The sequence below is a fragment of the Caretta caretta genome, chromosome 9 (assembly GCF_965140235.1).
Source record: "Caretta caretta isolate rCarCar2 chromosome 9, rCarCar1.hap1, whole genome shotgun sequence".
NCBI classification, from domain to species: Eukaryota; Metazoa; Chordata; order Testudines; family Cheloniidae; genus Caretta; species Caretta caretta.
This window is the reverse complement of record NC_134214.1, coordinates 84,856,824-84,874,185: the sequence shown is the minus strand read 5'-3', so window position 1 is coordinate 84,874,185 and position 17,362 is coordinate 84,856,824. Positions and strand designations below refer to the sequence as shown.

At 42.3% G+C, this 17,362-nt stretch overlaps 1 protein-coding gene across 4 annotated transcripts in view; it reads right to left on the bottom strand.

Annotated features, from left to right (window-relative positions):
• Positions 1 to 17,362, bottom strand: part of AMMECR1 (AMMECR nuclear protein 1) — a 152,132-nt gene that overhangs the window by 14,518 nt on the left and 120,252 nt on the right. For 2 of the 4 annotated variants that reach the window (XR_012670004.1, XM_048862717.2), the window contains exons 5-6: positions 17,170 to 17,260; positions 15,160 to 15,256 (exon numbers count right to left, since the gene is read on the bottom strand). Coding sequence is in view for 1 of the 4 variants with exons in the window: in XM_048862717.2 (XP_048718674.1) it covers positions 15,160 to 15,256; positions 17,170 to 17,260 (188 nt within the window). In the remaining 3 variants the exon portion in view is untranslated. Of the gene's footprint in view, positions 1 to 15,159; positions 15,257 to 17,055; positions 17,261 to 17,362 lie in introns of those variants that run through there. The other 2 variants (XR_012670006.1, XR_012670005.1) reach the window with 2 other exon arrangements.

Genomic DNA, 17,362 nt, shown 5'->3' with positions numbered 1-17,362 from the left:
GTGTTGCCCATCAATAGTAGCTGTCCAAGGAGGTGGTGGTAAAGCTACATCAGTTTGTACCAGCGTTACTCCATATCCTTAACCAACTCACCCCACAAAGTCAGAGAAGATGCAAGAACCATACATGGCCCAAAATCCACGTGGCCTCCTTTCACATAATGTCTTTAGTTGTAAATGCCCACAGTCCGGACCCAATTATACTTCTATACGGGTGCCAATGCAAAATAACTCCATGGAAGTCAAAATGGAGTTACTCACCTTTTTTGTACCAAAGCCTGATATACACCTAAAAGTTAGGTTGACATAGTTATGTTGAGTATCAGAGGGGTAGCCGGCTTAGTATGTATCCACAAAACCAACGAGAAGTCTGGTGGCACCTTAAAGACTAACAGACTTATTTGGGCATAAGCTTTTGTGGGTAAAAAACCTGAGGAAGTGGGTTTTTTACCCACGAAAGCTTATGCCCAAATAAATTTATTAGTCTTTAAGGTGCCACGGACTCCTCCTTGTTTTTATAGCTATGTCTGTCAAAGGTGTGAAAAATTCCTGCCCCTCAGCGCTGTAGCTCTGCCAACTTAATCCCTACACACAGCTAGGTTGACAAAAGAATGCTTCCGTTGATCCAGCAACCATTCCTCGGGGAGGCGGCATTCCTGCAGTGAGCGAAAAACCCCTTTCTGTCACTGCAGGAGGCATCTCCCCGACTGCGACACAGCTGTGGTGCTGAACCTGTGCCTCTACAGCACCCATTGTGTGGACATGGCCCACGTATAACAAAGAAGAATCTGGCTCCTGACAGATTCTTTTTAAACGCTCTTCATAAAAAAAATTAATAAAGTTTACCAACAAATCTGCAAACTGCTGCCACATTTACACTTACGCTGTACTGTAAAATTGGGAATTGTGCATTTATGTTGAGACTATTCCTTGCGCTCTATTGCCACAAACTGTGATTTGAAAGACCAAAAATATAAGGGAAGCACAAATGTACTTGACACGATAGTGTTTGTGAGTGATGTATGTATTCATCAAATGGCTTCCAGCCTTGGCTGAAAGATGGGTTGTACGTCTCCTCAGTTTGATGTGAATGAAGTGTGGCACTTATTATGTTGTGAGGATCTTAAAAGGAGTATGGCTTCTGGTCTCTGTGTAAACTGATCTTTGAATGAAATCCCCTTCCACTCTGAAAATAAACTATCAACTTGGCAGCTAATGAAGTTACTTGAATGTGTGTCAAAGCAGGACAAGGGCAGTCTGCCTGAAACTAGAATCACATCTGCTTGTTGAACCAGATGGAAAAACAAAATGCTATTGCTATCCTTATCCTGCATCTTAAGTCACTTTTTAGACATTCCCTGTGAGAGAAGAGAGAATTAAAGTTAATGCCAAGACTAGAACTCAAAGGATAGCTGGAGCTACCGCCATCACTCTGAAGTGGGGATCATGAGCAATGGACCAGTTTTGGTGTATTTCAAGGGTTCTCAAACTTTCTTGCACCCCTTCTATCTACAGAATTACTACACAAACCTAGGAGTGGGGAGCCAAAGCCTAAGCCCCACCGCCCTGAGTGAGGGAGGGGATGGAGGTGGGGGGAAAGCCAAATTCCAAGGGCTTCAGCCCCAGGAATGGGCCCTGTAACCTTAGTCCCGCCACCCAGGGCTGAAACCCTTGGGCTTTGGCTTTGGCTCCAGGCAGTGGGGCTTGGGCCTCCACTTCAGCCCTGGCCCCCAGCAAGGCTAATGCCAGCCCTGGTGACCCCATTAAAACAGTTTGAGAACTGCTGGTCTATTTAAAACTTTTTTCACCTTTGACTTCTGGAGTAGAGAGAGAAGTTATGCCTCCTGCCCGAATTCTCTCAATATTCTAGAAGGGAAAGGGGGCAGCAGAAGCTGCACGACAACACAATTATTTCCATATAAAAAGCAACTGGAGCTGTGTTTCAAGATACCTTATCTGACAAGAAGTGTTTAATGTTTCACTGTTACCCTATATCACAGATGCCAGTAGGAGTTATTTGAATTGTTAAACACGCACAACTAGCAGATGTGGAATACTGGAAAACAGGAACAGTCCTCTAAATACATATTTTTGACTACTTACTTCACTGATGAGGGCCAATAATTCTCCACTGGTTTGGGTGCTATAGATGTAAAGAACACACTCAAGCTGGAGGTGTTATTTTCAGCTCAGGTAGATGTATGTGTGCTAGGTTTGAACACACTAAAAATAGAAGCGTACCTGCAGCGGCATGGGCAGTGAGATGGGTTAGGCACCTTGAGTACAATCATTTCCCTGTAAGTCTTATTCTCTGAAAACAGTAGGAGACTAATATTCCTAGGTTCTTGTGACTTGTGGAAACTCCTATATCAAAACTCTGATACTATTAACTCTAGCAGCAGGGGTCTCTCCTACCATCTCCAATTAGTTCCTTTCTAAGCAAAAGGTAAAAAGTTATAGAATTGAAAAAATAAAGCAGTTACATTTTCTATACTTAGAAACTGAGTTTGGTTCTGCAAAGACTAGCTCTTCCCCTTGAACCTCAGGACTGAATAATTTTCTCTATTTGTATTCTTCACAATAATCAAGTTGACCAGCAGAATTCTGGATCGTGAGTTGTCAGTGAGCCACAAACACTGTATTTTTCAATGACCGCATCCCCACTCACTTATTTTCACAGATCACAATATCATTCTGCCTTCCTCCTCTCTGAATCTAAAACACAGTAGCCTAACTTGGTGGGCTACAGCACTGAGTATTTATCTTAAGAGAACACAGCTCTTCAGAAATCTCCACGTTAAGAAGGCAGCTTCTATAGAGCTAGGTGATTAAGGTATACATTTAAGAAACTTATCTCCTCCACCAGAAGCTGGAGATCACTCAGTCAAAGTTGGTGGCTACCTTTGAATGGACAAACCTCATACATTCTATGATAAGATCTGCAAGAACACAGTGTCTTTTCATCAGACAGATGCCCACTGTCTTTATATGGAGATGGCTTTTGGGCCCTACGGTTGGTACCACATCAATAATTTAGTTCCTTATCCAAATTTACTGTTTAAATGAAATGATACTCAGTGATCAGTGATACTCACCATGGGGGTGGTGATTGGGGAAACTGTCTAGTACAAGTTATGAATTCTGGTTGATTTGTGGAGTTATGGAATGTTACTATGAAAACTGCTGTTATCATGAATACCGATATAGATCAGATATATGCGAATCCTCCACTTCAGACAGAACCTGCAGTGGGTACACACCAGGCAAGACACAATGGGGCATACTTAATGTTAATGATCATGCTTTGATCACACAAAAGTTATGCTAAAAAATGGATGCATCCTAGGGGAAAACCAGCTTTACCCATCCTCTGAGGGTGCAGAGTTGTGGGGGGAAGGAAAGTTACCAACCACAAAACAAACAGCAACAGAGAGAGCCAGACAGGAAGAGGGAGCACTGGACAGAAGAAAGCAAAGTCACAAGCTGGGGGAAGGAAACTTCATGAGGCTACCCTATACGTAACAGCTTGCCCTGCTTGCCTTCCTGGATACAGATGGCCTCCAAGGACTCCCAAGAGACAGAGACGAAACACCTACAAGATCTCTATCAAGCATTCTTAAAACTACAATACCCACCTGCTGAAGTGAAAAAACAGACTGACAGAGCCAGAAGAGTACCCAGAAGTCACCTACTGCAGGACAGGCCCAACAAAGAAAATAACAGAACGCCACTAGCTGTCACCTTCAGTCCCCAACTAAAACCTCTCCAGTGCATCATCAAAGATCTACAACCTATCCTGAAAAATGATCCCTCACTCTCACAGATCTTGGGAAACTGACCAGTACAGCAAATACTCTCCATCAACCACACAACAAAAACACTAACCCAGGAACCTATCCCTGCAACAAAGCCCAATGCAACTCTGTCCACATATTTATTCAAGTGACACTATCATAGGACCTAATCACATTAGCCACGCCATCAGGCTCGTTCACCTGCACATCTACCAATGTGATATATGCCATCATGTGCCAGCAAAGCCCCTCTGCCATGTACACTGGCCAAACCGGACAGTCTCTATGTAAAAGAATAAATGGACACAAATCTGACATCAGGAATCATAACATCCAAAAACCAGTAGGAGAACACTTCAACCTCCCTTTCCACTCAGTAAAAGATTTAAGGGCGGCAATTTTGCAAAGAAAAGCTTCAAAAACAGACTCCAACAAGAAACTGCTGAGCTTGAATTAATATGCAAACTAGATACCATTAACTTGGGTTTGAATAGAGACTGGGAGTGGCTGGGTCATTACACATATTGAATCTATTTCCCCATGTTAAATATCGTCACACCTTCTTGTCAACTGTCTAAATGGGCCATCTTGATTATCATTACAAAAGTTTTTTTCTCCTGCTGATAATAGCTCATCTTAATTGATTAGCCTCTTACAGTTTGTATGGCAACTTCCACCTTCTCTCTCTCTCTCTGTGTGTGTGTATCTATATATATATATATCTTCTTACTATATGTTCCACTGTATGCATTCGATGAAGTGGGCTGTAGCCCACGAAAGCTTATGCTCTAATAAATTTGTTAGTCTCTAAGGTGCCACAAGTACTCTTGTTCTTTTTGAGGATACAGACTAACATGGCTGCTACTCTGAAACCAAGAGACAGGTGATCTAACAAGGCGCATTGTGTTTAGGATCTTAGTTATGATCTATAGGATCTGACTCTCTTTTGCTTTATATGATTAAGTAAAAGAGTAATTATATGTTAGACTTGTGAAGCATTTAGCACAGATGTTTTGCACATAAAATGGTGGTTAACCTTCCATAACTGTAGCTCGTCATGTGCTGCATATGTCCTTTGCACTCTAGGTCTGCATGTGCCCTGAGCACGGTCGCTGGAAATTTTCCCCTCAGTGGTACCCAAAGGGTGTCACACGCCTTAGTGCCGGTATAAAGCGACAATCGACCCCTCAGTTCCTTCTTTCCAGAAAACTCTGATGTAGAGGGGCAGGTCATGGAATGGACACGCACAAAACATCTCAAACAACAACAGTTACAGAAGGTTACTAACTGGTTTTTCTTCTTTGTGTGATTGCACATGTGCATTCCACTCTAGGTGACTCCCCAACAGTTGGCTAGGTGGAGGAATCGGAGTTCATGGACACACTGACTGCAGAACAGTTTGCCCAAATTTGACATAAATCTCTGGCCTGTTGAGTGATTGTGTAATGGGAGGAGAACGTGTGCACTGATGACCAGTTCACTGCTTTACAAATATCGTGAACAGGAATCTGCGCTAGGAAAGACAGATGTCATTTGAAAAAACGGCTCGGTTACCCACCCAGGTTTGGAAAGTTGATACTGCTGCAAGGTGAACCTTGAAAGAGGAGATTAGCTTAGACCTGCTGCTTCAGGTACAATAGATATTCAAGTCTTTCTTATCAAGATGACTCCATGGGCGAGACTCCATGTTGCAACGCCCACTTTGAAAGGTAAGTAGTCCTGGTGGAGGGCTTTCTACTACCTGACAGAATCTGAGAAACTTGCTCTGAGCAAGCCTGCTCCCTGGGATTTAGCCATGAAGCTTCCAGGCTGATAGGTGAAGGAAGCTCAGGTTTGAGTGGAACAGCGACTGTGGTCCTGAGAGATCAGGTCCTGGGGTAATGGAAGCAGGACTGGTGTGGCCACTGAGAGGCTCAGCAGAGTGGAGACTAATGTTGGCAGGACCATGCTAGGGCTACCAGAATGACCTGGTCTTGGTCCCGCTTGATCTTTAGCGGTACTCTGTGCATGAGCAGGATAGGGGGAAAAGGATAGTAAAGATGTCCCATCCACAGTAGCGGAAAGGTTTCTATGATAGAATCCGGAGTGTGGCCTTGTAGGGAGCAGAACTGGGGACCCTTTCTGTTGTACTTGATTGCAAACAGGTCTACGTGGGGCGTCCCCCACTGCTGGAATACGTCCCTCACCACATCCAGGCGAAGGGACCACTCTTGGTGACTGGAGAAAGACCTGCTGAGGCAATCTGCCAGCTCATTTTGTGTTCCTGGACAAGAGAGGCAAGAGCAAGCTCCTCCATGCCTGGTGAGATAAAACATGGCTGCAGTGTTGTTCATGAGAACAAACAAGTTTCTGCCCATAATGTGGGGCATGAAGGTCTGACAGGCCAGGTGAACTGCTGTGAATTCCCTGACATTGATGCGGAGTGAAAGTTCCTCCGGAGACCAAAGGTCACGAGTTCTGAGGGGCCCTAGATGAGCTCTCCACCCTAGTGCTGACATTGAGACCAAGGTCATTGCCGGTTGAGGGTGTATAAAGAGAATGCTCACACAAACAGCGAGCAGATCGAACCACCAATTCATAGATACTAAGGTCAGAAGGGACCATTATGATCATCTAGTCTGACCTCCTGCACAACGCAGGCCACAGAATTTCACCCACCCACTCCTGCAAAAAACCTCTCACCTATGTTTGAGCTATTGAAGTCCTCAAACTGTGGTTTAAAGACTTCAAGGAGTAGAGAATCCTCCAGCAAGTGACCCGTGCCCCATGCTACAGAGGAAGGCGAAAAACCTCTTCCAATCTGCCCTGGAGGAAAATTCCTTCCCGACCCCAAATATGACGATCAGCTAAACTCTGAGCATATGGGCAAGATTCACCAGCCAGATATTACAGAAAATTCTTTCCTGGGTAACTCAGATCCCACCCCATCTAACATCCTATCATAGGCCATTAGGCCTATTTACAATGAATATTTAATTACCAAAACCATGTTATCCCATCATACCATCGCCTCCATAAACTTATCGAGTTTAATCTTAAAGCCAGATAGATCTTTTGCCCCCACTGCTTCCCTTGGAAGGCTATTCCAAAACTTCACTCCTCTGATGGTTAGAAACCATCATCTAATTTCAAGTCTAAACTTCCTGGTGGCCAGTTTATATCCATTTGTTCTTGTGTCCACATTGGTACTGAGCTTAAATAATTCCTCTCCCTCTCTGGTATTTATCCCTCTGATATATTTATAGAGAGCAATCATATCTCCCCTCAACCTTCTTTTAGTTAGGCTAAACAAGCCAAGCTCCTTGAGACTCCTTTCATAAGACAAGTTTTCCATTCTTCGGATCATCCTAGTAGCCCTTCTCTGTACCTGTTCCAGTTTGAATTCATCCTTCTTAAACATGGGAGACCAGAACTGCACACAGTATTCCAGGTGAGGTCTCACCAGTGCCTTGTATAATGGTACTAAAACCTCCTTATCCCTATTGGAAATACCTCTCCTGATGCATCCCAAGACCACATTAGCTTTTTTCACAGCCATATCACATTGGCGGCTCAATCATCCTATGATCAACCAATACTCCAAGGTCCTTCTCCTCCTCCGTTACTTCTAATTGATGCGTCCCCAGCTTATAACTAAAATTCTTGTTATTAATCCCTAAATGCATGACCTTACACTTCTCACTATTAAATTTCATCCTATTACTATTACTCCAGTTTACAAGGTCATCCAGATCCTCCTATATGATATCCCTGTCCTTCTCTAAATTGGCAATACCTCCCAGCTTTGTATCATCTACAAACTTTATTAGCACACTCCCACTTTTTGTGCTGAGATCAGTAATAAAAAGATTAAATAATATTGGTCCCAAAACTGATCCTTGAGGAACTCCACTGGTAACCTCCTGCCAGCCTGACAGTTCACCTTTCAGTAGGACCCGTTGTAGCCTTCCCTTTAACCAATTCCTTATCCACCTTTCCATTTTCATATTGATCCCCATCTTTTCCAATTTAACTACTAATTCCCCATGTGGCACAGTACCAAACGCCTTACTGAAATTTAGGTAAATTAGATCCACTGCGTTTCCTTTGTCTAAAAAATCCGTTACTTTCTCAAAGAAGGAGATCAGGTTGGTTTGGCACGATCTACCTTTTGTAAAACCATGTTGTATTTTGTCCCATTTACCATTGACTTCAATGTCCTTAACTACCTTCTCCTTCAAAATTTTTTCCAAGACCTTGAATACTACAGGTGTCAAACTAACAGGCCTATAGTTACCCGGATCACGTTTTTCCCCTTTTTTAAAAATAGGAACTATGTTAGCAATTCTCCAATCATACGGTACAACCCCTGAGTTTACAGATTCATTAAAAATTCTTGCTAATGGTCTTGCAATTTCAAGCGCCAGTTCCTTTAATATTCTTGGATAAAGATTATCTGGGCCCCCCGATTTAGTCCCATTAAGCTGTCTGAGTTTCGCTTCTACTTCAGATATGGTAATATCTACCTCCATATCCTCATTCCTATTTGTCATGCTACCATTATCCCTAAGATCCTCTTTAGCTTTATTAAAGACTGAGGCGAAGTATTTGTTTAGGTATTGGGCCCCACCTAGATTATCCTTGACCTCTGCTCCATCCTCAGTGTTTAGCGGTCCCACTTCTTCTTTCTTTTTCTTCTTATTTATATGGCTATAGAACCTTTTACTATTGGTTTTAATTTCCTTTGCAAGGTCCAACTCTACTTTACTTTTAGCCTGTCTCACTTTATCCCTACATGTTCTGACCTCAATAAGGTAGCTTTCCTTGCTGATCCCTCCCATCTTCCACTCCCTGTATGCTTTCTGCTTTTTCTTAATCACCTCTCTGAGATGCTTGCTCATCCAGCTTGGTCTACAACTCCTGCCTATGAATTTTTTCCCCTTTCTTGGGATGCAGGCTTCCGATAGCTTCTGCAGCTTTGATTTAAAATAATCCCAGGCCTCCTCTACCTTTAGATCCATAAGTTCTTCAGTACAATCCACTTCCCTAACTAATTTCCTTAATTTTTGAAAGTCAGACCTTTTGAAATAAAAAACCCTAGTTGCAGATTTTTTTGTTAATCCTTCTGTTCAGTTTGAACTGAATTAGCTCATGATCACTTGAACCAAGATTATTATCCCCTACAACCATTTCTTCTATGAGGTCCTCACTACTCACCAAAACCAAATCTAAAATGGCATCCCCTCTAGTCGGTTCAGCAACTACTTGATGAAGGAATCCATCAGCTATCGCATCTAGGAAAATCTGAGCCCTATTATTACTACTAGCACTCGTCCTCCAGTCTGTATCTGGGAAGTTAGTCTCCCATGATCACACAGTTTCCATTAGTATTTACTTTATTAAAAACATTAAAAAGGGCTCTATCCATATCCAAATTAGATCCCGGCGGTCTATAGCACACCCCAAGCACTATCCCAGGGGAGGCTCTAATAGTTTTCTTCCCCAATGTAATTTTTGGCCAGAAGGACTCTGTCTTATCCATTCCATTGCTTCTTATTTCTTTACATTCTACCTCATCATTGATATACAATGCTACTCCACCACCTTTACCTTTATTTTGGTCTTTCCTAAACAGCACATACCCTTCAATACCTGTAGTCCAGTCATGACTACTATTCCACCATGTTTCTGTTATCCCTATAATATCTGGTTTCACTTCCTGCACCAGTAGCTCTAGTTCCTCCATTTTGTTACCTAGGCTCCTCGCATTGGTGTACAAACATCTTAATTTTTGCTATTTGGCCTCACTCACATTTTGTACCATATTAGGCACGGTCATTCTACAGCCAGTATAACCTATTAGACTGGTATCCACACTGCCCTTCCTCCTTGTATACATTCTCCTACCCACAGCTGTATCCTTTCTTACTTCATTTTCTTCCCTCTCAATGCTAAAATCCGGCGTGGAGATTACCTGGACAACTTCCAACCATCTCCCCCAAATTCCTAGTTTAAAGCTCTCTTAATCAGTTGTGCCAGCCTCCATCCTAGAAGTCTATTTCTTTCCCTACTCAGATGAAGTCCATCCCGAGAGAACTGTCCTCTGTCCATGAATGCCTCCCAGTGGCCATACATCCCAAAGCCCTCCTTATAGCACCACAATTGAGGGAGACGAGAACCCCAGGAGGTTCTGTGAGTAGAGTGTCCAGATGGTGGTGGTTTGGTGAGTACACTGAGGCCAGCCATGTCTGGAGAAACTTGAGGGGCCTTGCATGTTGTACCACATAAGTACATGTGACCTAACAGTCTCATACAATTTTGGGCTATTGTGATTGGATGACCTCTGAGGTGTGTTATCAGGGATGTGCTAGACTGGAAACATCCCTCTGGGAGGTAGGCCCTGACCTGAGTAGAGTTGAACACTGCTCCAGTGAACTCTATCCTTTGTGCCCGAGTGAGGGTAGACTGCTCTACATTTATCAGAAGGCTTAGGGACTTGAACACTACCTGAGCCCTGGACCAGCTCTTGTCTAGTCAGTCATCTAGATAAGGGTAGACCTGCACCCCTAAACTTCCTCAGGAAGACTGCCACTATTGCCATACATTTTGTGAACACCCATGGAGCTGCAGACAGGCTGAATGGGAGGACCATGAACTGTTAGTACAAGTGGTTCACTACGAATCTGAGGAACCTTGTGTGTCCTTGGTGTATGGATATATGAATAGGCATCTCTTTAATGGAGGATGGCATACCAATCCCTGGGATCCAGAAAGGGAATAACTGTTGAGCTGGCACAGGTCTAAAATCAGTCTGAGACCTCCCTTGGCTTTTTGGATTAGAAAATAATGGGGGTAGAACCCCTTCCACAGCTCCCACCCAAAGCAGAGATTGAACCTCTGGAGCCAGAAGCTCTTTGTGAGGAGGGTCACTGAAGAGGGGGAAGGAGGGAGGGTGGGAAAGAGGGGCAGAAATAAACTGGAGGGTGTATCCCACTTCCACTGTGCTCAACACCCAAAGGTCCATGGTGATACAGGACCACATGCTGAGCAAGTGGGAAAGGCTAAAGGCAGTTTGTAAACAAAGGAGAAACAGGGTCTGGCATAGAAGTGTAGAACAGAAAGGGACCTCAAAAAGTCTTCTGGTCCAGTCCCGTGCACTCAAAGCAGGATTAAGTATTATCTAGACCATCCCTGATAGGTGTTTGTCTAACCTGTTCTTAAAAATCTCCAATGGTGGAGATTCCACAACCTCCCTAGGTAATTTATTCCAGTGTTTAACTATGCTGACAGTTAGGAAGCTTTTCCTAATGTCCAACCTAAACTGCCCTTGCTGCAATTTAAGCACAGTACTGGACAGGCTGTTGGGGCCTACAGTGCTTCCTTGAAGGCGCTGATGTGTACAGTTCAAGGGACTTAAGGGTTCCCCTGGAGTCTTTTAATCCATGAAGCTTCAACAAGTACATCCTGCAGCGTTTGCTGGACCTCCTGTGGGAGTCCCAAGGACAGTAGTCATGAACTCCTGCTTATGTCCACTGCCAAAACCATGGACCTGGTTGCTGAGCCAGCCACATCCAAAGCGGCTTGCAACGAGACACTTGCCACTGATTTTCCCTTGTCCACCAGTGAGGGACCTAACCTCTTGCCTAACCTCTTGTGGGACCAAGTCTTCGAACTTCTGCATGGATTCCAACATGTTAAAATCATACCTGCCCCGCAGCGCCTGTTGGTCTGCAATTTTGAGTTGTAACCCTCCTAGTAGAATAAATTTTCCTACCAAACAAATCCAGTTTCTTTGAGTCCTCTGATTTTTGGGGTTGCACCCTGATAGGGTGACCAGATAGAAAGTGTGAAAAATTGGGATGGGGGGCAGGGTGAAGAGGTAATAGGCGCCTATATAAGAAAAAGACCCAAAAATCAGGACTGTCCCTATAAAATTTGGGACTTCTGGTCACCCTACACAATGAATATGCCCTGGAAACTGGGGGAAACCCCCACGGATTCCAAAAGGGCCACTGGACTGGCGTAGGTCCCCAGTGACCTCCTGGCCATGCACTCAATGGTAACCCTGAGCCTGGGCAGCAGCAAATGACTCCAGCACAGTATTGGTAGTGCTCTGTGTTGCAGATGTAGACACTCATCTGGTACTGGACTCGAAGGTGCCTGTGTAAGTGCCAGAGTCAACGGTGCCGACTTCTGCAGTACTGAGCCAGAGGAGTGACCTGGTTTAGATCTAACTCGACTCGGGTCCCCATGCCTGGCCATCTTCGTTGGTGATTGGTGCCAGGACTCGGGTATGGCAGGAGAAGCACTCCTTACCAACGCTGAGTCACTCAGTGCCGAGACTCGCCAACCTGGCTCAGATGGAGGTCTCAGTGCGGTTCCATGAGCAAAAACTTCAGCCTGGCCTCCCGATCCTTCTTTGTGCAAGGTTTAAAGTCTCTGCAGATTTGGCAATGGTCCCCACCATGAACTTCACCTAGGCACTTGCAGCTTGAGTGCGGGTAGGTCAGGAGCATAGCCTTGTTGCAGGAGGTGAGGGCTCAAAGCCCGGTGACCGAGGCATGCCTCAGCACCAGAGAACGGACTGCTAAAAACTGCTAAATCACCAAGTTACAGAACTTCACTAAAACTAATTACAACTAACTATACAAATATAAGAAAAAGACCACTGAGAGAGCCTGCCAAAGCAAGGTCACTGGAACTGCTATCCACCACAGGCGGTAAGAAGGAACTGAGGAAGTGTGGGGTCAGGTGGGTGATTTATATTGGCACTATAGGTGCATGGCATCAGAGGGCACTTGAGCTGCCCTGATGGGTACCACTGAGGAAAACATTTCTGGTGACTGTGCTTGGGGTGCTTGCAGACTTACAGTGGAATGCACATGTGCAATCACTCAAACAGGAACTACAGTTCCTCAAGAAAAAACTAAACTGTAATCAGAAACTTCACTCCTTTAGGAGGAAGTTCTAGGAGAGGGTGTGTTTAAGCACGGGGGAGTCTGAAGGGTCAGCACAGCACTCAGGGGCTAAGCAGCTTGACAGCAGGTTCCTGCTCTCAGAAGAGGGTGCCAGAAAAAAGGTTAGGGTTTCAACAGTAGCCTAGGGAACTGAGAATTGGAGCATTCAGGCTCCAGAGGCGTAAAACACACAAGAGATGCAGAGACACAGAAAGTTTCCCTTCATAACAGTCCAGTGGGTAGCCAGCAAAGGAGCACATGCCAGATCTGTGATACTGGGATCTTACATCTACTTTGGATTGTCACACATGAAAATAAAGGACAGACATTTTGTCCCGCCTGTTAGTTTCTTTTCTGCTAGTTTCAGTACTTGGGGTGATATACATGGAACAAGTATTCCTACATCTCTCTCTCTCTCTCTCTCTCTCTCTCTCTCTCTCTCTCTCTCTCTCATGTTGCTATATTAAAATAAATGAAAAAGAGTGGCTGTCTACAAAAAGATGTGGGAAGTAATTTTATATTTAGCAGTTACTATACTGGTATCACTGTTGGAGTAATGACATCTGGAGCTTTCTACAGAGGACTGGCTTTTGTTATGAACGTCAGTGACAAATCTGGTTCTGCCGCTACCTGCATGCAGAAAGGAGAATCTAAATAGGAATGAGACACACAAACTAGGAGAAAAGAGAATTAAAACCCAAACCTGTCTTTCCTTTTAAAGTGTCTAAGATACTTCATAACAAATTTTTAATCTATGGGGACAATCCAAAATTAAATCAAGTGTTCAGTAGGAGGCAGGAAATTTCATGCAGTTTTAGTAGAGAAACAGGTTCTGTAACACAGATAGACCAAATTTGACTTTTGCTCAAAGACTAAGTCTGAGCAATAATGCTTTGTATAATATATTGGCCTAGTGTGGGTGATCATGACTTTCTGTAGTGGCTGTTCTCAGCAACCATGCAACCTGATACTTAGTTCAGTGCTATAGGTGGCCTATGCTTTGATGCTGAAGATCCTAAGTTCTGTTCCTTCTAATGTATGAAGCTTACCATAGGGCTACCCTGAAAATCTGAGAGAGAAAGAAATCAGTGGCTTGCTAAGGATGCATATATTACTCTTGCTGTGCCTTAACAGGAACTTTAAGTTTTAGTTCTGCAAAGGAGTACTAATGAGAGATTCTTCTCCATGGTTCTTTCGGGAACAACATGTCCTGGGGTATTGTGCTAAATGAAACAAAATATGCCAAATGGACTTTAGAAGGCCTTATTTTACTATAGCCTCATGGCCCGTTGATGATGAACTTATAGAGAAAGGTCTTACTTGAATAGACATAATGGCTTGAGAAGAGTATTGACAGCATGATGGTTGACTGAGGTAGAACTTCACTACCACCTTTGGAAGGAATTTAGGGCAAGAGTGTAGCACTACCTTATACTTAAATCGATTTGTCTAAGTGAGTCCAGTCACTGAGGCTTGAAGGGAATTAAGTGTCTAAAATGAAGTAACTGTCACCAAGGAAAAATCTTTCTAGAGACATTTTATCAGCTTTCCTGTCTCCAGGAATGGTAAACTATTACCAATGGTATCTTTGGAGAAGTGAAAAGGACTTATTTGTATTTCTTTTTTCTCTGACTCTTAGTAGATAACCACCTGACCAAATTGAGAATTCTGCAGTCTTTCAATTTTGTAATTTATGTATTTTTCAAGTGTATAACAATGTACCTCTCTAGGTGCATGCAGAACTGCCCCTATAAAACCACATTTCTACATCATTCAGTTGACAGTGTGTCCACTACAAAGGAGAAGGTAATTCTCAAAGCACTGAAAGTCAACAAACGCTGCCTGGTTTGTGTGGAGGGAGTGAAGTCCCCAGCCCAACAATATAGGGACTGTCAGCCTGATTAACCCAGCTGTAGGGGTAATGTTATGTAATGTACCACCTTCCTTTCAGAAAGGCTGGGAGGGTACTGTAGTTTCCTAGCAGGGGCATATGAAGCACCTGCACAAGCTGAACTTTAGAATTTTGAATGGTGACAGTGCCTAATCTCCCTTGAACCCATGAGGGGATATCTATTACACCCGGTGCACTAACTTTGAAAACTAAGGGCTACCACACCCCTATCGTTTTTCTAAGTTGCAATCTTTAAGCAGCAGCATGAAATAAAATACACAGAGGACTCTTGGAAAGACATACATTAAACAGCAGTTCATTCTTCCCTTGCTGAATGGTGTTAACTCCTGTTACGATTAATGGAAGTTACAGACACACACCAAAAGAAGAAAGGACCACTGTTGCAGAAGATATTGTTAAATCTGTTATTATGAAGGAAGACTTTACCATCAATATTTTAGCAGATGTCTACAGGAAATAAACAAACTGGGGCAATATTGAAATAACAAAACATATCTGTCTTGTATCCCCTAATACATACCTGGTCAGTTTTATGGTTTTCCTGAACTCATTAGTAATTGGAGCTTTGTAGCCTCCTTTCCTCAATAAGGAATCTATGGTCTGAATGTGGTCCCATCCTGTTGAGTTTTATCAGAATAAAAATCAGCAAAGAGCATGTAATTAAACAGACTTTACATTAAAATATTACTTCATGTTATATTTTTGCATCTACTCTGCTGAAGTCCATTATAAACATTCCCATAGATCTGTAACAAGTAAATTCCTGTGTTCCTAAGAACAGCTTCTTGCAGGAAGTACCACATACAGGATTCTTCCTACATCAGCGTAAGTTTATTGTGCAAAGCAAAGATCTTGCACATAGTTTAAAAATAGATCCAAGACAGCCGCGTTTTCTGGATATAGGGAAACAAAAATTATATCCTTCCAAAGTCTAAAAGCTGTAAAAGAAAATGAGGACTTCATCCTACTATGGCAAGGTCATATATCACAGTAATCCTTTAAATCGTATTGAAATAAAATACATAGAACCACTTGAAAATCAAGTTTCTATTGGAAATATTGCATGTAAGCAATCTTAACTGGCTCAAAATGTGCTTTCAGAGGTGCAGGTGGAGGATAGAAAAATCCTATCCCTCATCATCAAATGGTATGGGGTCTCACAGACCTCTCTGTAAGTGCCACTGTTAACTTTAACAGTGATTTTTCCAATTTCAGAATTACAACATTAAACAGTTTGCTGGCGGTTGGCTTATAAATTTTTGGAGTATTAACCCACAATTAGTTTAGGTTAATTATGGTTCTCACCCAACAAGTCTTTTACACTATTTTAAAGCAATATATAAAGATCAAATTTTGAATACATGGTATCACAATAATATGTAGAAAATGAACTGTGCATCTTTTATTTATAAAACTGTTAGATGTGTTATTTCAGAAGTACACAATTGCTTAGATTATTCAGATAGATGCCTAACAAGACTAAATATATCATTTTGCTTTGTCTGTTTAATAAACCACATGTATAAAAACCTTTTTTTTTAAAAGAACCCAAAATTATATATATAAAAATTTTGACCTAAAGAAGTTCACATAACAATTACATTTTATAAATATAGTGAAAGCTGTCTTAAGTGACCATATAAGGGCTCAGCAAAAACTGAAAGATGCAGATCTATAAGTACAGAACAAACAAAATTGTACTGGAAATCTTAGGGATAATTTTAAGTGGTCACTTGTAGACAAGGAGTTGTATAGTCAAGGTGATCCTTAGTGCAGATTCTTCTTTATCTCTTAACACAACAAATCCAAACATAAGGAGGCAAGTGCAAAAACAATGCAAAAAATGAAAAAAAAACCCAGAGTCACGGCTAGAAGAGAAAACGTTAGTAAGTAGTTAGCGAATCAGCACCATATACTGGTATTAAACAGAACTAGTGTATATTGTTCTTTCAAATGATGAACTTACAAGTCTGCCCCTCTTTTAAAAGGGACACACTTTCATTTACAGAAGTATTTTGGGATATTCAGTATGAAACCAACTCCCTTCTACCCACCCAAGAAACAATGGGAAGCCAAAGCTCTTAAAGAGGATTAAGTGCCTGCAGTGAGAGCCTAACAAAAGAAAAATTTGCAGGTTGCGAAATAACTCCATTGTTAAAATCCATGAGCAGTCATCCCATCACTAAGTTAAATGAGTTTTGCATTTCACTGATTGTAGCAAGTTGGGTGTATGAAAAATGGCAGCTTTTAATTCGCACTGTACCACCCCCTACATCTTTTATTTTGCATATTGTTGCTACTTTACTGTTTGTTTCTGACTTCCTTAACAAACTATTACAATTTACTGAAATCTTCTCAATAACGGGACTGATTTTATACAGGCATGTAAGTGGCATTTATAAGAGTCATTCCTTACAGTTAAGTATTGCTCCATCATCTGACATCAGTGCAAGGTCAAATATTGCATTTTAGGTTTATATGTATATTTAAATTCTTCACCAGATCATATGAAATAAAGTGCAACAATGACCTTGCTCCTTTGCAACCTCCGGTAAGTAGGTGGCGGTGCGTTTTGATCCTTTTTCATTGATGAATTCTATTCTAATGCCATGTACACCCACCTGAAAGAAAGTGGCAGTTTTATTAGTACATTTAAAAATAATACAAGAAATTTCTAATGTGAAAAATCACAAGATGTGAGCCTTTTAAAGAAAGGTTTACCC